At 34.6% G+C, this 22119-nt stretch overlaps 1 protein-coding gene across 3 annotated transcripts in view; it reads right to left on the reverse strand.

Moving 5' to 3' along the window:
- The window catches only part of Patj (PATJ crumbs cell polarity complex component), a 345826-nt gene that overhangs the window by 195147 nt on the left and 128560 nt on the right, over nucleotides 1–22119 (reverse strand). For all 3 annotated transcript variants that reach the window (XM_076860270.2, XM_076860269.2, XM_076860271.2), the window contains exons 23-26: nucleotides 16948–17019; nucleotides 15482–15659; nucleotides 13567–13677; nucleotides 9017–9094 (exon numbers count right to left, since the gene is read on the reverse strand). In XM_076860270.2, the coding sequence (XP_076716385.2) occupies nucleotides 9017–9094; nucleotides 13567–13677; nucleotides 15482–15659; nucleotides 16948–17019 (439 nt within the window). The remainder of the gene's footprint in view (nucleotides 1–9016; nucleotides 9095–13566; nucleotides 13678–15481; nucleotides 15660–16947; nucleotides 17020–22119) is intronic.

Genomic DNA, 22119 nt, shown 5'->3' on the forward strand with positions numbered 1-22119 from the left:
TCAGAAATGAATAAAATACTAGAGCAATAAAGGAAGAAAAGATGCCAAGTACAAAATGCTTATTAAACAACAAGAGAATCCAGAAGGGTGATCGTTGTGTCTTTAATTTTTTTGAGTGCAAAAATGCATGTGAGTGAAATGGAGAGTAAGGGCAAATGAATTCTTTTCAAGAAACCTTTTTCTCAGAATAAGGTTATTCTTCGTCAAAGACAACATCTAGAACAAGGATACTTGGATTTGAAAATAATATTAAGGAGTATGAATTTTTATTAATAACATTTAAAATATATTTAAAGGGAAATTATACATTATTTGATTGGCTTCTACCAATTTGAAAAGAATATAGAATAAGAATAGAAGAATATAGAATAAGCATATTCAGATCTGCCTACAGTCTAAATGTGGGTTGCCAAATACCTGGGGCATCCTTCTACTGCATATGGGAGAAGGATGTGGACAGCACCCAGCTCTCCCTGCAGTAATGAAGACTAGAGCAAGGTCTATTCAGCTTGGCCAGGTGATGACCACCCCCACGAGGGCAGAGAACACAACAGACTCAGTGGCATCTTTTGAGGCACATAGTAGTATTTTGAGGCACATTAAGTATTTTCTGAATGACTAAATAACTTCTTGTCATTGATGCTGCCAGGCTCCCTGATAAACTTTTAGAAATGCAAATGATTCTTAGTACTGCATATTAAATTTATCTGATAGAGATACAAATGATTTTAGTTCTACAGAAAAGATAACTCCGAAGATTGCAGTTTTCTTGCCATATACAACATTAAACAATTTTATACCTAAATGGGAGTCTGAAGCATTTGTTCTTTCAGTAGTTATAAGTATTTCACTCTTCAATTTTCTCTGCACCAGGCTTACGATCTCTTTCCCTCATTGATTGAGTTAAATAAATAGCTGACACCTGCACAATTTATTTTTTTTCTTAAATTATACTTTGACAATTTTGGAAGTCCCACTGAGATGCTCAAATAGACTCACCTTCCAGAACCAATTTAAACTATGATGCCTCATATATGCAATTCATGAGCTGTTTAAATCCACTTACATGATTTCTAGGCTCCCATAGTAAATTCAAAGTAATAAAAGAATTTTTCCTTTTTTACTAAAAAAAAAAAAATTCCAATTCTATGTTTTAATTTTTGACAGTAGATAAAAGCTGGTTCTTTGTATTTGGGCTATAACTTATTTCCCATTAGTAGCAGCAATAAATGGATTTGGTTTTATGGTCTGCCCACTTAGTGGCATTTGTTGGAAGGAGGAGATTGTTTCTGTAAGAATCTACTCTCCATGAGCTAGGAAGTAACAGAGAGCATGCTTGTTATTCTCTTCTCTTTGCCTGTTTGTGGTTTTGAACTAAAAAAATGTCTTGTGTCTACTGGAAACAACAGTGCTTTGGCAGACAGATGGTGGGTTTTTGCATTTTTTTAGCGGGGAGGATGTTGGGGATTAAGCCCAGGAGAGCTTAACCACTGAGCCATATCCCTACCCCTTCTTATTTTTTGAGACAGGGACTCACAACGTTGTATAGGGCCTCTCTAAGATGCTGAGTCTGACCTTAAACATGCAGTTTTCCTGCCTCTGCCTCCCAAGTTTCTGAGATTGCTGGCATGCACCACCACGCCCCCAGCTGTGTTTTTGCATTTCTGGGTCTGTATTGTAGGACAGACATTGAAAGCTGTCTGAGTGCCTGTAGGTAAGAAATGTCCTCACTTCTCATGTTCAATATATAATATTTTCCTATCTTTAGTATATTAATAGAGTACATGTACATCTCTTAAAACAAAACAAAATCTGATTGGCTTATAGAGAGCAATAAACATTATGGAATCTCATATTCCCAGAGTTTCCAGAAAATAAACTCTATGACTTTAGATGTGCCAGCCTTAAAAAAATCCTATCTTCACAGAAACCAACTCAGAAGCATTTTTATGTAAGAATCCAGATTCACTTGGTCAAAGTGATTTGAGAATTTAGAAACAGCTATACTTCTTCCTGATCTCCTTGATCTCAGTGCAGATTTATAAAACAACCTTATATATAGGACTATAAAAACAATGCTACATGACATCCGAATGACCATGTGCTAGGTCTGTACTCACATGTATATGTTGGAATATATATCTGAATTCACAAATATTTACATATCAACCTGAATATTTTTAGTGTTATGAATTGGATATGGGATGTCTCCCTACCACTATCACCAAAAAAAGCTCATGTTAGGCAATGAAGCAGTGTTCAGAGGTAAAATGATTAGAGTGTGAACTGTCAACTAATTAGTAGATTAATCTACTGATGGATTACTAATTTGAAAGGAGTACTGAACTAGGTGGTATCTGTTGGTAGATGGAGCACGGCTGGAAGAAAATAGGTCACTGGGATCGTGCCTTGGGGGTTTATGTTTTGTCCCTGGCCTCTCAATCTTCTGCTTCTTGGCTGCCATGAGCTAAGCAGCTTTCTTCCTCTGTGTCCTTTCAACATTATGTTCTACCTCCTCTTGGATTCTGAGTGATGGAGTCAGACAACCATGTACTGAACATCTGAAACTGTGAACCCAAAAAACTTTTCCCTCTCTTAGATATCCTTGTCAGGTATTTTGATCACAGTGACACAAAGCTAATACAACCAGCCAATTTGAAGGCCTAGCACAATGTGAAATATCACTGACTGAACACTGTATTATTTGTTGCTGTCAAGAATAATCAGAGCATATATATATACATATAGAGAGAGAGAGAGAGATAGATATAGATATATATAGATATATTGAATATTCTAGGTACCATCAGGAGGTTCACAAGAAATCATTTTGTTCTTTGTAAAGTACTTTCCCAAGGTCCCCCTTAGACCTGGAGTCTAGACCTTTACTGGGACTAGATGAATATTATAACATCAATCTTACTGAGTTATAACACATAAAAGAAAATGTTCTCATTTTTATTGCAGCTGGTCCCCAAAATATGATGGTTTAACTTTACAGTGGTACAAAGGCAATACACCAACAGGAGAAACAGTACCTTGAATTTTGATGTTTTCATGGGGTAAGTGACATGATACAGCACTCTCTTCAGAAGCCAGGAAGCAGAAGCTGCAGTGAGCACAGCTCTCAACCATGGGACCACAAGAAGCAGCAGCAACTATACAGAACGTAGTGTGGCTGAGCTATCATGTTTGCTTAGGTGTGTTAAATGCACTTTCAACTTCCAATATTTTCAATTTATTATGGGCTTATTGGGACATGACCCAATTGTAAATTGAGCAGCAATTTACAATGCATCTCATTTATAAGTCTAACATTTTTATAAGTTTAAAAATCTTCATTTTTAGGGACTCTGCCAGAGACAACATTTTCATTTGATGATATTCGGGGGGAAAAAATGAAGTTAACTAACTGTCAAAGACTATTTCTCTGGTAACAAATCTCCCAGCTGTGAAATTCATTCACAGATTACACAAAATAAAACTGAAAAAAAAATAAAAAGAAAATATAAAATAGTTGTTATAAACCTTTAATAATTTTTTTTTTTTTTTTTGGTATCAAGATTGAACCCAAGGATGCTTTACCACTGAGTCACATTCCCAGTCCTTTTTATTTACTTTACGGCAGGGTCTCACTAAGTTGCTGAGGCTAGCTTCAAATTTGTGCCTCAGCCTCTGGAGTAGCTGGGATTATAGCCAAGATCTATGATCTTGATTGCCTCTTCTTTCAGGCTCTACATAATGCACAAAACAGGTCAGAAAATACTGAAATGAGGCATAAATGAAAGACAAGGAATTTGAGACCTTCTAATTGATTCTTTTTTAGTTTTTTAGTAACTCTCTTATTTAAAAAAAAAAATTTTAATGGAAATGACCTCAAGCTAAAATTTCTATTTCTAACCTACAGCTATTAGGAATGAGTTCTGGGTGATTTTTTTATTGCCTTCTTTTGTTTGTCCATAATTCTAGAGAACATATATTGCTTTCATCTTAAGGAGAGAATAATGCATAAAAGAATTTCTTCTGATGGTGATAACTTTTGAAGAGATGGATCAGTCACTACTTGAGCATACTGACTTTGGAAAGGGTGTGCTCCCATGGTGCCCTGGGCATACTTCTATTAATTACTGATTTTATTTCTGTTCATTTTTTATGCACTTTGCCCTCATCCGTGTGCCTCTTGGAATGCAGGTGCTTCATCATTCCAGAATGCAGTAAGTGGCTTGGCACATGAGATGTGATTTCAGAGAAAAGGAAAATAGCAAAGAGCATTCTGCAGCCGCTAAACACCATTCTGTAATGGAGATGTAGATTGGGATACTATTTCATACAGCCTCAGCTTAGTGGTCAGTTGTTTTTCTTTGTAATGAGCAACTTAGCTGAAGACTGACTGCTAGTAGTTCTGGACTCCTACTGGATTCTCACTGAACACAGACAGCCTTGCTATGTATTTGGCTTAATGGAGCTGGCCAAAGTTGATATCAAACACTTAACCTTTTTCTTCCTGGGATCTTATGTGGGAGCTTCCTGAAATGACTAAATTACCGGCCAGAAGTAATTAAATTAGTAGCCTCTTTATTTAACTCTGTGGTGCCCAGAGACACCATGTCGGCTTCATTTTGGGTATATCCCTGACTGCAACACAGTAACTGGCTGAGGTTTCCAACAAATATTTGATGAATAGTCAGACCTTCAAGTCAACATTATTAATCACTAAGATTCCAGGAATAGGGTAGACTAAATATTCCGAGAAACTCTTCTTACCACACAATAATGGATAAAATTTCTAAAAAGTGATTTTTTAACTTTTCCAGGCCCCAAACAACCATAAATCTTAAATGGGGAGGTTTAGTGGAGTACAGGAAGGTGACACCTGCCTGGAGGATATGCCTCCATCCCTGGTGACCTAAGACCAGAGATTTTTGTATTTCGGATTCTGTATTCATTCAGTAAACTTGTACTTCATGCCTATTAGATGCCAAGCAATTGAATGAGACCATGATGTCCTTGCCCTCATACAGCTCACATTCCAAACCCAAACCCTCTCATACATGGGCCTGTCAAGTAGCAGTCACTGAATTCTATCTTGTCTGTCTTCCCTTGCTGGAACTTAAGCTCTAGGAAGGCGGATAATTTTTGTTTATCTTCAACAGTTTTACTGCATTATACTGAGGCATGACTGACATATGAAAAACTGTACACATTTTAAAGTGCACAATTTTAAACCTCAGTACAATCAAAATAATGAACATAAATGTCACCCCCAAAAGTATATTTATGTCTCTATTTAAGTCCTTTCCAGACCTTCATCTGGCACCCCATTCCTAGGAACCACTGATCTGTTTTGTTATTATAGATTATATTTTCTAGACCATCAGAGAAACACAATTATGTATATCTACTCATTTTTATCTAATTAGAGCTAAGCATTTATTGAGTTCCAAATGTCCCTTTGAGGTCAAGAAAGATGGGAAGTTGGACTAAAAATATCATCTTCCCCAACCCTATCCCTGAAAATAAAGCCTGTAACTTCTAAAAGGTTGAGGAAATATTCTGCCAATGATTACCTGCAATCTGTACCAAACACTTCCACAAACAATAACAACAGTCTTTTAGAATCTACATATTATTTGTGGAAAACCACAGAATGTTGATCACACAATATGTGCTACTGCCAACCCGAATATAATCTTTGTGATTACAATCTGAACTCAAGACAAGAGTCAGCTGTCTGTTATTCTTTTCAAGAACCCTTTCCCCAAGTCCTCATCAAAGTTAGCATCTTCACTGTCCCCATGTACACATCTATAAAGTTTTCCTATGTGTACAATTTAATTATGGCTTTAAAAAAATCTACCATGGATAAAGATAAAAACAGATCTAACAAACCAAAACATCTGATCACACAAGATTGTAGAGGTATTTACTGGCCTTGGCCTTGCTTAAGGTAGAAGAGAAAAGGAGAAGAAAGATGTTCCTTATCAATTTCATTCAAGTCCAGATTCACCCAGGTTGGAGACTTGAATTCATTTTATGTGTGCAGCTCAAAAAATTCCAAGCCAAAATACCAGGTAGACCCAAAAAAGAAAGCCATCATGCTTTTACTAATATTAGATGAAATAGCTGCTGGGACATCACTATATACCATATCTACATATTAATACACACATCTATTTCCTAGGAATTATAACAATTTTAAACTTATAGAAACCTAATAAACTTATTTGAAAACGTGTAAAATAAAATTTTTAAAAGCTACATAAAAATTGACTAATTTTAACATCAAAATGAATGAGCATTAAGTTATGCTACCTACAACAAAAACTTAGTTAAGTATATATTTAATTAACTCAGTTTGACCCAACAACTTTTGACAAAAATATGAAACTAAATAACATATTATAGACATTCTTCTTTAATCAAAAATAGAAGGACATTTACAATAACCAACTACGTACTGGGCCACAAAAAGGTCTCAACCAATGTCAAAGGACTAATATTTCATAAACAACCATCTCTGATTATAACTGAAATGTTAGAAATAAAAAGTCCTTTAAAATATTCATATAGACAGGTAAAATACATTTGTAAATAAACCTACAGTAAAGAGAAATCATGTTGGAAGCCTAAAAAAGATTTAGTACTGGGGCTGAGGTTGTGGCTCAGTGGCAGAGTGCTTGCCTACCATGTGTAAGGCACTGGGTTTGATTCTCAGCACCACATATAATTAATAAAATAACTATTAAAAAAGTAAATACTATTACAAAAAACTTAATACTGAACAACAGAAATTCTTAAAATCTCAAAATGTAGAAAATGTGGGACTCAGAAAAAATTTATGGTCTTAAATTAGTATTTTAGAAAAGAAAAAGGGTAAAAATTAATCAAACTCTGCAATTTGGTGGAGGTTGAGTAAATGGATGGAGCCCAAACAAAAAGGGCAATATAAAAATAAAAGCAAAAGTGATTAATCGGAAAATTGACAAAACAGAGAAGATCAACACAGTTCAAAGGTACTTCTTAAAAAAGAAGAACTACATGAAATATTATGTCTGAGATTGAGAAAAAGATAAGGCAAATCATTATATTCAGAGTGAAAAAGAACTATAGCTGGGCAAAGATGATGAAACTTATGATAATATATGAATAACTTTATACCAACAAATATTTCAAAATGTGGGGATATCAAAATTCCTAGGAAAAAGTTAATGACCAAAGCTGACTCTGAAAAAAATAGAAAATCTGGAATGGTTCAACAACTATTCAATAACTAATTACTACTTTAAATTTTTCTCATATAGAAGACACAGGCCCACAATGGCTTCATAGTTTAGTTTGACCAAACAATAAAGGAACTGGTAATTAAGATGTTATACAAATTCTCAGAAAAGTGAAAGAGGCAAATATTTCAACTATTCCTTTTAGTAGTTTAGCATAACCAAAGCCATTTAAATGAAAATTTCCAGGCCAATCTCATTCATGACCATAAATGCAAAAAACTATGCAAAAAGAATTAATACTAGCAATGGTAAAAAAAAAAAATCTATGCAAAAAGAATTAATTCTAGCAATGGTCAAAAAAAAAGATCATGATCAAATTAAATTTAATTCACGAATTCAAGGGTAGTTCAACAATCTAAAATTTATAAATGGAATTTACCACATTACAGGATTCAAGAAGAAAAAACTTATACACAAACACATAATTATTTCAGTGAATGCAGATAATATGTTTGATAAAATTCAATGTCAATGTCACTCATGAAGAAAATTCTTAGCAAAACAGTAAAGAAATACTTCCTTAACATGAAAGATTATCTACAAATACCTACTGAACACAATATTCAATAGTGAAATATTAAAAGCATCTACTTAAATATTAAGAGGAAAAGTGACTATGATAACGTTACTTCTATCAAACACACCAAAAATTTTAGCAGATTCAAAAAGAAAAACAATGAAAAAAAAAAACTTTTAAAAACTGTCTTTTTCCAAAGAATACATTATCTGTGTAGTAAATCCCAAAATAAAAATCTTCAGAAACAGTGGTAGAATTTGAGATTTATATCCTTATTAAAAATATTATATGGAGTACATAAACAAAGATATTAGAGGGCCATACATAAAATGTTTAAAAGATTTTGAAGACCCAATTTAATAGCAACATGAAATGAAAGGAATAAATCAAAAGATTTGTAATACCATTTTGGACAAAATTTTATTACAAATTGAAAAAGCATATATATATTTTATATAATATACTTTAATGTTAATATAAAGGTTAAGTCGTACATCTTTTATTGTATGTTTATTATATTTATAATTTAGGTAGGACAGCATATGTGCAGGGATAGAAAAGTGACCAAATGAAACAAAGACGAAACTAAAAAAGAGACTCCCCTTGAAACCCAAGTATTGACAGAGTTGCAATGTAAATCAGTGGTAACGGAAGTCCTATTTTAAACAGTAGGACAACTAGTTATTTTTATGGGAAAAGTGAAAATTTACCCTACCTGATACCATATCCTAAAATAATTTTTAGGTTAACAAATTCTATTTGACTACAGATGGGAAAACAGGAATGGGTGATTAATTCTGATTGAGAGTCAACTGTTTCATAACAGAGATGACCTTTGGTCTGTTCCTTGAAGTATAAAAAGGATTCTTTAGGAAAATTAATGTGAGAATAAGCTTCCAGGCTGAGAGAACCAAGTCTCAGAAATTCCCAAGTGTGAGCAGCATGTTCTAGGAATGGACAAAACACTGGTCCAGCTGAATGGGAAAGAGAGATACAGACAAGGATGGCTGATTGGTCATTTATAGTATTTTTCTACCTATGTTTCCCCAGGTTTCTGGCCTTCGTCCTGGTGAGAACCAGCTATGTGCACAGGGAACAAATACTTACACAATATGTCTACACTGACACTTATCAAAAAACAAACACTTTTATTAGTTACAGCTCAAATATGCAAGAAGAAACCATAAATATTTTTAGAAGCTTGAAAGGTTAAAGTTACCTTTTCCTTTTTTTCTGAAGTGTCTTGGCTCTGGTTTTTGGTGATTTTGTTGCCCTTATTATGTATGTTAGGAATGACCTATGATCACCAAAAAAAAAAAGGAGGGAGGAAAAACAATAAGTTCAAATGCCAGCACCATTACAGTTCTTACTGTGCTGTTACTCTTTTTCAATTTTATTGATTCTATAACATTAGGATTCATTTTGACATAATTATAAATGCATGAAATATAATTTGCTTTAATTAGTCTCTAGTACTTACCCTTACCCTCCCCTCCTCCTTGCCTCAGTTCCCTTTCCTCTACTCTACTGATCCATGAAATATTTTTTAAAAAAATTAGTGTCTTGTGCAAATACATAATGTGAGATTCACTGTGGTATATTCATATATGTACATTAGAAAGTCAATCAGATTCATTCCACTATTTGTACCTTGTTCTATCTTTTCTCCCCCTCCTTCACATCTCCTTCTTCTCCCCTGATCTTTCTTTTATTTTGATGGAATTTCCTAACTCCATCTTCTTTATCTTCTCTTTCCTTTTTCCCCCTAATTTTAGACTACCTTCCACATATCAGAGAAAATATTTGTCCCTTCACTTTCTGAGTCTGGCTTATTTCACTTAGAATTATAGTCTCCAGTTCCATCCATTTACCAGCTGTTGCTGTTGTTTTGTGGTGCTGAGGATATAACCCAGGGTCTTATGCAAGATAAGCAAGTGCACTATCACAGAGCCACAACCCCAGTCCTTCTTACTCTACTTCTTAAAACAACAAATACTTAATTAACTTCATGACTTCATCTAAAAAGCAAAGATATGAGAAGTTTAATTCTAAGCAAACAATAAAAGTTTGGAAATTTGTCAAGATAAATGACCTCAAAATATTGTAAAATGTAGATAGATAGATATCAGGAATAGAAATTAAAAGATACGTGTGCATGGATCCAGAAGATGAGAATAAAGATTTCATTTCATTTTCCAAAATAAAATCTGAGTGCTGACCTAGGTGTTCTAAAAGGACCTAATATATAGTTGCATTTATTAAATGTTTACAAATAAATGAAGTTCAATTTTATAAAAAGATTTTAATTCTTAATGATGCCAACAACATAGACTACTTTTTGACTCATTTCTTTTTATAAAACTATGAAAAATCTTAGAAAAATATAATATTTTTGGTTATTCTTTTAAAGCTCTTCAAATGGTTAATATCAATAGTCACCCTGATGACAGACATGAAAATTAAAAAAAAAAAAAAATCACTCTGCTTTCTTGGAAAATTAAGAACTGCCTAAATGCCAATCTAGACAAAATTTAAAACAAAATAATCCACTTCTCTCTAATTGCAATTTTTAAAATGTGTGTGTGTGTGTGTGTGTGTGTGTGTGTGTATAAATTTGTAGATAGACACAATACCTTTCTTCTTATTATTTTTTTTATATGGTGCTGAGGATAGAACCCAGGGCTTCACGTGTGCCAGGCAAACACTCTACCATGAGCCACAACCCCAGCCCTCTAAATGCAATTTAAGATTAAATTTTCTTCACTTTTACTATGCTAAAGAAATAAATCAATTCAGAATGAATGAGAAAGTCTCAGGAATATTTAAGAAGAATATAATAGTAATGAATTGTTAGCATATAAGTCAGTGTTTCCTATCTGAACAGACACTATAATAGTGCTTAGTATTTATTTCTCTATTCAATGTACACAACAATCTAAATCAAAGATTGGCAGGTCTATAGAAATTCATTTCTTATCCTGAAAAATCTTAAAATAGAACAATGCTAGTCTACTTTTGTTTTTGAATAGAGAAGAAATATTTCTGTATGCTTATTATTAAAATTGACAAAATGCTCATAAAAAGACTACAACTTTTGAGAAAATAGAACACAGCATATTTCTTGTAAAAGTAAAATATATATATATATATTTGTATGAAATTGATAATGCAAAACATGCATGTGCCAAAAAAACAGGTGCCATTATGGCATTAAGGAAGTACAACTGCACTATAAGAAGAAAGAAGAAAATATGTGATGATAAACTTAATGAGCTGAAGTTAAACCCAATTTAAAAAATTTGTTTTGGAAATGAAAAAAAAATGTGATGCAGTTATGTTATTAAGTAAAAAAATAATATCTTGGCATATAAACTTCCTATAGAGGAGTACAATATAAGTCATGGATTCTGCTCTCAAATAAGCATTTGCCAAGTAAATCTAAACACATACAGAAATTTTTCCAGCATACTGAAAATACAGTTGAGAATTCAGAGAGAGGTTTAAAAGGTAATGTGTTGGTGATGCTCCTGAAAAGCACCTGAGAATGTACACATAAGATGATCACCACTCAATTCAGTGTTTCGTGAGAATTTTTATGTTACTATGGCACTTTTAGATATTGGGCCTTTGATGGGCACAACATTAGGAAATGACTTTTTAGGTTTTGAGGGGATTGTTCAAAATTTAATGCAAATGGGTCAAAATGATTAAGGCAGCCAGGCACAGTGGAATATGCCTGCAGACCCAACTACTCAGAAGGCTGAGGCATAAGCATCACTTGGGTCCAGGAGATCAGAGACAGCCTGGGCAATAACATTGTGAGAACCAATCCCAAAAATTAAACAACAACAACAACAACAAAAAAAAAAAAAAAACTAAGGCATTGCCTATATTTTTTATTCCTGGATGATCTATATGACTTGCACCAATAATTAAGCCAAGAATCATTTTGCGAAGTATTAAACTTGATTTGTTTCCTTGCCTCATTCAACAGGAATCCTTTTGTGCTAAAACCGAGTTAAAAATAGAACAAGTCACAGATATAGTTTTAACACCATCCACAGAATGTACTCCCTTGGCTAGGACCACAGACTATGGTTCAATGCTTGAGGATCAGAGTGTACAGTGTGGCAGCCTGTTACAGCGCAAGGGGGGGAGGGGGGGAGTGATGTGAGTGTGGCATGATGATTAAGAGGTTTTCTTTTTCTTTTCTTTTCTTTCTTTTTTTAACAATTGAAAGAAATAGCACTGTTCATGTCCTCCAAGCAAGAAATTTCCACTTCAGCTCACTAGCAAAGGCTGGATTGAAAACATGGCCTTTTTGGCTGACTCTATAACCTGTTTAAATGCTTTGAATATTTTCCAGCAGGGTATTCACACAGTTGGCCACATAAATGTACAATTTGATTGACTCGTTTTTACTCAGAATTTATTTCTTGGGAAATGACATTTGGCAAAGAATAATCTGGCCAATTTTCCTATTGAATTCAGTTTCCAGAAATAAAAGTGATGGCCTCAACTACACTCTCAATAGTACAAGAGTTAAAAACTGAATTCCAAAAAACCTAATTAAATTTCAGATTTTATGAAAATGAGAGGACTTTATTCAGTTCACCCTCTCAGTTTGGATGGTGTAAGAACAGCACTAAGAATGGAAGGCTGTGTACTGTGGCGCAGCACAGAGCCGCTGATGGGAGAAAGCCGAGGCCACTTCATACCAACAGGTTACAAGAATGCTGACCTGTCCCACCAAAGCCTCCTGCTGGGGCAACCAACCATCTACCTGCCAGTTCAAAAGCATGAGACTATATTGAAAAGCAAATAATTTTTGTTAAATATGCAAAATTTTCTACAGTTCAGAAGTGCCAAATTTTGAACAACTGTTCTTCAGTTATAGGATTTAAGGATAACACATCTGTGGCACATTGCAATATAATATGATACAACCTGCCATTGACACTTTCATGTCAGAGTTCCAATTCCATACCAAATAACCAATTACAGAAGAAAATTTTTAGAATCAAATACTGTCTTTCTTTCTTTCCTTCCTTCCTTCCTTCTTTCTTTTTTTCTTTTCTTTTCTTTCTTTCGGGGGCATAGTGGTACTGGGGATTGAACCCAGGGGCCTCACCCATGTTCTACCACCAAACTACATCTCTGTCCTTTTTTAATTTTTATTTTGAGACAAGGTCAAACTAAGTTGCCCAGACTGGCCTTGAAATTCTGATCCTCATATCTCAGCCTCCCGAGTCACATGTGCCACAGTGTCTAGCACTACCGTCATCTTTTAATTCAAATTTCCAATAGTAGAACATGCAACATTGTCAACATGTCTGTATTTTTATATGCTTTAATAAATATATAGAACATTTGGTGGTATCTTTAGAATGTGTTTACACCTGACCTTCTCTATGTTCAAAGCATTTCATAAACAGAGTAACAGACTTAGAAAAGTGAAATAACTTGCCTTCAAGTTAGCAAAGCTGGTAAATAAGGAATTGAGAAACTAAAAACAGGTCTGCTTGCCACCAAAGCCTGTGACTAAGCTCAATGCACACTGTAAAAACTCAAATTTGACCAAGAGATCAAAATTGGGATGAAAAATGAAAATTGAAATTAATGACTAAATTTGTATAAAGCAAATACCTTTTTCTCAAAAATAATGTAGCTAAATAACAAAGAAAACACTTATAAAATATTTGGAGGTAAAGCTTGATTGGAGAAAGAAAGAATATTATTAACCTTTTGGAAACAGAAACTAAAACTTACTCTCGGAGTAGGTGACAAGCTCTGAACCACGAACACCACGGGGTTCCCGGAGTTCTTAATAGCCTCAACTGCTTCATTGTGCGAGGCGTTCTGCAAATCTACTCCAGACACCTGAAACACAAGTAATTTAGTCTGACTGGAAAGGCATTAGATATTGTTGGTAGGTTAATTCAAAGTTCGTGTAAGTTGAGAACAGCCAGAGTCTATTGATTACACCACAGCCAGGAAAAAATAATAATATTGGCCCACAAAATGCTTTGCCTTTTTTAGAAAAATAACACTTCAACTTCAGGAAAATTAATATGACAAATACATTATTAACAACGGCCCTGGTTAAATATAATGATCCAAAATTGGCAGTGCATGGTGCATAATTAATTCCCTTTGTATGGCAATTGTGAAATAAGTTATTGTGTATGACAGAACTTTAAGTTCTCACTCTTACTTTAGCACAGTACACAATTCTGGGGGTGTGGAGATGGTGGGGAATCTCTTTCTGGACTTTTGCTATCTCTCCATTAAACTGACAGGAATATTTTAAACCAACTGCCTATTATCACAATTGAGAAGTTGAATATTTTTCAAAGTGTGTTAAAATAGAAGTACCCTAACAACATAGAACACTTTTAGTAAAAGAGCCGGTGTTCAATAAATTTGGGTAACTCTAAAGGGTTCCTTATTAAAGAAAGTGGGGAAACCTAACTTGTTAACACAGTACCTCCAAGAACACTAATATTAAGCAAACATAGTTAACACTATCAATGTTAACGCTGTAAGGGGAGGAAGTTTTGGTCATTTTCTTCACTACCACATTATTATTGTGTTTAAGAAATGTATTTCACAAGCACAAATACAAGTCGAACACTCCTCGTTCAAAAAATTCAAAATCTGAAACTCTGTAAAGCATTGATGGGTTACCGCAATTAGAAAACTCCATACCTAACTAAGCTCATGCAGCACGTTATAATTACAAGTGCACTAAAAATATTACATAAAATTACCTTCAGGTTTTGTGTGTAAGGTATAAATGAAACAAATGATTTTTTGTGTTTAGGCTAGAGTCCCATCCCCAAGATAGTGCAGCATGTATATGCAACTACTCCAAAACCTGAAAAAATCCAAACTCCAAAATACTTCTGGTCTCAAGCATTTCAGATAAGGAACACTCAATCTCCATAACCCCAGATTTGTCCACACAGAGCAAGTTGATGTAGTTCTTTGATTTAATCTTCATGATGATGTCAGTAGGTTTGAATTCTCAATTCCAATTTATTTGGAAACTAAGAATAAGGCGGGACTAATAATTTATTGGACTTGGACCCATGACCTCCAGGGCCTTTTGCATTCTACCAGAAACCATAAATCAAGGACAAGCAGATTCTTGGATGAGAGCTACCAACTATAATGTCATCTAATAAATCTAGCACAAGGAAAATCACATTCCAATCCTATGACATTCTCTTTGCTTTGATGTGCCTTTAAAATTTGGCCCCTCCAAAGCCCACCACACGTAGACCATGAATCCCCCCTTCCCTTGATGGAGGCTTCAACTTTGAAGGGTGGACTCCTTTCTCCAGGCAAGCACACATATTCCGATGAAACACAATTATAAACTTTAGAGCTCATTAAAGACTTGGGAGAAGCATAATGCTCACCATCTGCCCAATTCTATATAGAGCCCCTTTTTAAACTGTCATTTTCAATCAGCTGAGGGTTTTTGTTTTATCATTTTATTTGTTCTTCTCTACACTTGAGAAACTCACAAATTGTAATACAACATCTGAACTAAGGCATATAAATAGAACAGACCAATTATATATGCATGCACCGACACGTGAGGAAAGGTCTTCTGGCTACGATTCTTTTACTGTCTCAAATATGTTTCAAACAAAAACAATATTTTAGCATCATTTACCTCAAGGATTTTATCTCCAGTTTTAAGTGCATTTGTTTTTCCTGCTGGACTATCTTCTAGCACTTGTTTGATGAATATACCTTTAATTTCCTCTCCATTCTTCAGGCGCTTTATAACCGTTTGTCCACCAACAATACTGATACCAAGAGACACGTTGGGTTCTCTAAAAATCTCAACACTACAAAAAAGAGAAAAATAAAATCCACTTATGAACGAGTTAATTTTTTGCACTGTAAACATTTAATGTATGTCATATTCTTGTGACTTGTTTTATAAAAATAAATTTTCTAAATATATTTTTACAAATGTTATAGGAATTGTACCTAGTTCCAAAATTACAAGATGCTATCAATTTATGACAAGTGAAAGTTTATGTTCTAAAATAGATAGATCTCTAAAACATAAAAACAGCTCTTGAGGTTTAGAGAAGGTTTAACTAGGCCTCAAAGCTTCCATCTCCTATTACAATATGTTTTCTGTGATTAGTCCATCTCCTTTATATCCATTACATTAGCAGAGAATGGACTGAGAAAATGAGATGGGTTAAAACATCAAGAAAGTCACATATGCCGTTTTAGTAAAAAGCTCAGACTTCTAGAATAAAATAAACTTATCACTGAGAGGTTCACAGCACAAAGTGCTACTCCAAATCAGAAGGTTAACCTTGTGGTTCTTCAAACATAGCACAGATGTTATCTGCTCCTAAGGCCAGAAAGTTTTCTTTTCTTTCCACCACCATGTCATTTTAAAAAGAACATATGGAATAAAATTTGCCTTTGTAAATATTATGGATTTTGCTTAAACCATAGAGATTTGACCAGTAATTAACTCATATAAAAATGGAACTCAAAAAACAGCTCCTAAGAGTTTTTAAGACAAAACTCAGAATTCAATTGCAAGAAAAGAACAGACGGGCTGGGTGGTACTGGAAGAATTAATAATGCATAAAGAATGGAGAAAGCAGCTAAAGGAAGACCTTTACCTTCTTAAAACGCGGCCCTGGTGAGTACTTAAAACAATAACCATAATCAAGGGAAGATCAGTTTACACATTGTTAGTTCAAACAAGGCACAGACTTGAACTCCCCACCAGGGGAGGAAGGAAGAGGAACCTGTAGCCATGGGCACTGCTGTGTACATGAGGGCAGCGTCACCATATCTGAAACAGTGCCACCCAACCCACTGAAAGAGGCAGAATAAAGCACATTTAGTCCATTAGTTTCTACCATAAATGGATATTAAACTATTTCCTCTGAAAAAAATATCAAAGATTTCCTAATATTAGTCTTTTATTCTGGCTAAAAATCACTAGATAAGACAAAATGAAACTAAAATTTAGGCCATCTTACATGTAAATTACCACAATTATGCAATCATTAGAGTGTGACTAAATAATGCTCCATTAAGACAGAGGAGCATGCAGAGAATGTGCTTCTATATAGAACGCCAATAATATCACCCACGTACATTCTTGGTGGACCCCAGTGGCTGAAGTTTGGTGTTTCTTCTCCTTCACCTTCTTCTCTCTCAGGTAACTCACTGAGGGGGAGAAAGGAAAAAAAAAACCACAACTTTTAAGACGTACTCTTATTCTGAAAGGTTTGTGGAAAGTTTTGAAATTGCACAATCTATAGAGTGCTGTTTTAGTCTGCTTTTTCACTGCTGTGACTAAAACACCAGATCAAATCAATTGTAGAGCAGGAAAAGCTCATCTGGGGGCTCACAGTTTCAGAGGTCTCTGTCCATTGGAGGCTGGCTCCATTCCTTAGGCTCTAGGTGAGGGAGAACATCATGCCAGAGGAGAGTGGCAGAGGGAAGCAGCTCACATGATCATCAGAAAGCAGAGACAGACTCCACTCACCAGATACAAAATATATACCCCAAAGCCACACTCCCAATGTCTACCTCCTCCAGCCATATACTATCCACCTTCAGTTACCATTCAGTTAATCCCTATCAGGGATTAATTCACTGATTGGGTTGAGATTCTCACAACTCAAACATATCTCCTCTGAACCTCCTTAAATTGGCTTACACATGAACTTTTGGGGATACCTCACATCCAAACCATAATTACTGCTAAATGGTTCTTAATTTTAAGCTGTATGTTTGTGTGTGCTATGGGGGATTGAATACAATCCTCACACATGGTAGGGAAGTTCTCTACCACCACCTCCAGTTTTTTTGAGATAGGGTCTTGCTAAGTTGCCCAGGCTGACCTCAAACTTGTAATCCTCCTGCCTCAGCCTCCCATGTAGGCAGGATTACAGGCATGTACCACAATTCTCAGTCATTTTTATGCTTTCAGAATATCTCCATCAATAAATATACAAAAAAAACTATATTGTTGTAACATTCAACACAACAAATCCTCACATATAAGAAAACCATAGAATGATTATTGGTGACACTCTACATGTGATTTTTCTTTAAAAAAAAAAACTGTTAGATTTGTACAATCTCACATTTGTTTATCAATAGATAAAATGTTTCTTAAAACTGAGTATTACTTGGCAAGGGCTATGGGTTATTAATGAAAAAGCAGCATATAGGGGGCTACTAGTTTGCTGGTAAAGTTCTATTTCTTAATCTGGAAGCTGGTGATACAGGTATGTTCACTTAACTAAAATATTTATTATTTATACATTTTTTCAGTATGCATTTCATACTTTAAAACACATATTTAAGATAGAGCACTAATCTCCAGAATATATAAAGAACTCAAAAAACTTACCATAAAAAAATAAATAACCTGGGGCTGGGGTATGGTTTAGCGGCAGAGGGCTCGCCTAGCACATGCAAGGGCCTGGGTTTGATCCTGAGCACCACATAAAAATAAATAAATAAACTAAAGGTATTGTTTCCAACCAACTACAACTAAAAAATAAATATTTTAAAAAATAACCCAATCAGGGCTGGGGTTGTGGCTTAGTGGTAGAGTGCTTGCCTAGCACGCACAAGGTTCGATCCTCAGCACCACGTAAATGTAAAATAAAGATATTGTGTCCATCTAAAATTAAAAAAAAAAAAAAACCCAATCAATAAATGGGCTAAGGAACTGAATAGACACTTCACAGAAGAAATACAATCGATCAATAAATAAATAAAAGTATGCGTCCTTCTACAACTAAAAAGCATACTAAGATTTCATCTCATTCCAGTCAGAATGGCAATTATTAAGAATACAAGCAATAATAAGTGTTGGCAAGAATGTAGGGGGAAAGGTATTCTCATACATTGCTGGTGGGACTGCAAATTGGTGCAACCATTATGAAAAGTGGTATGGAGATTCCTCAGAAAACTTGGAAAAGAACCACCATTTGACCCAGCTGCCTCACTCCTCAGTTTATACCCAAAGGACTTAAAATCAGCATACTACAGTGACACAGCCACATCAGAGTTCAGAGCAGCTCCATTCACAATAGCTGAACTATGGAACCAATCTATATGCCCTTCAACAGATGAATGGATAAAGAAAATGTGGTACATATACACATGGAATATTACTCAGTTTTTAAAGAAGAATGAAATTATGTTATTTGCAGGTAAATGGATGGAACTAGAGAATATCATGGTAAGTGAAAAAAGCCAATCCCAAAAAAACAAAGGCTGAATGTTTTCTCTGATAAACAGATGTTGATCCATGGGAGGGTTGTGGGGAGGTAGGGAAGAATGAAAGAACTTTGAGGGCTGGGGATATAGCTCAGTTGGAAGAACTTTGAGTTGAGGAGAGGGGTGGGACGGTGGGGATGAGAAGGACAGAAGAATGAGACAGACATTATCACCCTATATACCTTTATTATGAAAACTCAAGTGGATAGTCCAATCAATATAAATGGACATAAACAGGTAAACATACCTCTTTCATAATCACGTCCCTTTGTAAATCATTCTAACCTTAAATAATTCCCATTTTTGTATTCCATGAATATTGTATAGTTTACAGAGAAATTTTATAAATAAAAATCACATAGTTAAATTTATCTATTTGATACGCACATACTCTCAGCTACCACTCTCATATTTTCATCTGTCAAGTTAGGCCAGTACTGAACCACTGAACTGGGCAACAAAAAATGCTGAATTACAGAGTAATTGGTTATAACAGAAATGCGATCTAACAGGCTATAAATATTGTCTGAAGAAGAGTTGGGAGTCCTAAGTCAAGTCTAACCTGTTTCATGAAATGGGTGTGGACTTTACACTATAAAATAAAATAATGCCAGATACCATAAATAGTGTTAGCCTACACAAAAAATATAGGCACTACCTCTTCTATTTTATTTTCATAAAAAAACCCTGAAGGAAGCACAGCTGGATGGATTATGTTGTTTTACACATGAGGAACTGAGACTCAGAAAATGTTCAGGAATACCACATAATCTCATAACCTTTTGACAAGTATCCAAATCTTTGTTTCAGCACATACTGTCAATGCTACAGTTTTCTCTGAACTTTCAAGTCCTATTAAAAAATGGCAACACACTATCTACCTGCTGCTACACAGACTTTTTAGGTGCTACACAGACTTTTTAGGAAATAATAGCCATAAGCCCAAGTGGAAAGAAGCTGAATGATATAGATCATTCAAACATCAGTTGTGGGATCATTATGCCTCAGATACTCCTGGTTATTTCTTACCTTAGCCAGTCTAATTTTCATGAATTAAAGGATCATAATATTAGGATGGGGAAACACCTTGAAAGACATTTGCCAGTTACTTATCTAGTATCTTTTTCTACCTTTTTCATTACCAACATAACCTCTCCTTTATTTCAGGTGACCCTATGCCCACCTTGGGAAAAGAATACAATTTCTGAATTCCTTCAGCTAAGGGAACAGTGTGCCATTTCCTGGTAAGCATGTGAAAATGGAAGTCTCTGGACGAGGTTTCCAGGAAAAGCTCACTAGTGAGAGGATTGGCCGGCAAGAGCCTTCTGCTCTGTGCCTCCCCTTCCTCTTGTTAGAATGTAGAGGTCCTAATGGGGAAGTGACCATCTTCAGATCCTGAAACAAAGGGGACTGATTTCATGTGGAGCAACAAGGAAGAGGGGGAAAAAAAAAGAGTTGAAGACCCTGACAGCAGTAGCACCATATCACCTAAGAACACCTTCTGTGGCCCTTTTTACATGGAAAAAAAAAAAAAAAAATGAAGGCCCTGTTTGCTCAAGCCACACTATGTGGGTTTCTCTTCATGAGCAGCTGTCTGCAATTCCTAAACAACACACTCACAATTCCACAAATGTATGTGAATTGTAACTTGTCCTATCACGATTGCTCTTTACACATGTACGTGTATATATTCATTGGACAGTCTTAATCCTGGCATAAACTTTCATATTTTGATGATCTTCTCTAACAGTAACAAAGAATAAATGAGATACGATTAACATTTAACCGACTCTCAACCAATATTCATTCTCATTATAATTTTTTTCACTTGAATTCATATAAAATATTTCTACCTTACCATAAATACATCATTTTTTTAAATTTAGTACCATCTTAGTTCATGGTATTGATATAATTTAAGGTATATGTCATTTCAATATATAATACATTTAGGTTATGTCCTGTTTTTTGGAATATGGACATTACTGTAAAGAATATCTTCATGTCCTGCTGTATTCTAGAATTGAAGTCTCCTTTAAATAAATGTTAATTGAAGTGAAAATGAAAACTAAAACAATCTTAAAAATCTTCTCCATTTTCCACTTTGCTTTTACAAGGGGAAAGGAAAATAAACATTTTTACTATGGCACATTTATACTATCATAAAAATTAATTTCATCAATTAAAAAATCTAAAATAGAAGGGAAACTAAGCTTTAATAAATATTACAGGTTATTTGTTTTTCTAATTTAAATAGTAAAAACCAAAAAGTTTCTGAACAGCTGGCTCTCACACACAACATAAGGGAGTACAGGAACCACTCTGTCTCAAACATGAAAAATTGAGTTTTGATAAAGTATGTAACAAAAGGATTATTCTGCTCAAAGAGACTCACTAATTTTTTTCCACAGTTTACTGCCCTTCTTCAGGGAGTGTGTCTACACATATTTTATTCAGATTATTTCGTACCTAAGGAGGGATGAAACTTGTGAAAATTTATCCATACAGTACAATTTGTTCTACAAGTGCAGACATAACAGATGAGCAACTATACACACTAAAGGAGTCAGTTTACATTAGTGAACTCAACTGCCTTTCAACCTGAATTAACATTTAACTGAGAAAATAAAATACTTACACTGTACCCATTAAAATGCAAATCTACACAAACATTTGAAAAATTAACAAGAGATTTCTAACCTCAATTTTTATAAACTGTATTGTAATTAAAGATGATAAATAGTCCTATCAGTTAAAAATCTCACATCTTAAAATAATGGAACTTTTCAAACTCATATAACATAAAACAGCAAGAGTGAACCCTATGTACTCTGGGTGATAATAAGTTCATCAGTCACAATAAATGTACCGCCCTAGCAGGCAATACTGGTAATGGGAAAAGTGACACACGTGTAGGTCAGGGGTATATGGGAAATCTCTGCACTTGCCTCTCAATTTTGTTGTGAATCTAAAACTACTCTAGAAAATAAAGTCTTTAAAAAAAAAAAAAAAAAAAAAACTAAACTT

This window comes from Callospermophilus lateralis, chromosome 7 (genome assembly GCF_048772815.1).
Source record: "Callospermophilus lateralis isolate mCalLat2 chromosome 7, mCalLat2.hap1, whole genome shotgun sequence".
Lineage (NCBI taxonomy): Eukaryota > Metazoa > Chordata > Mammalia > Rodentia > Sciuridae > Callospermophilus > Callospermophilus lateralis.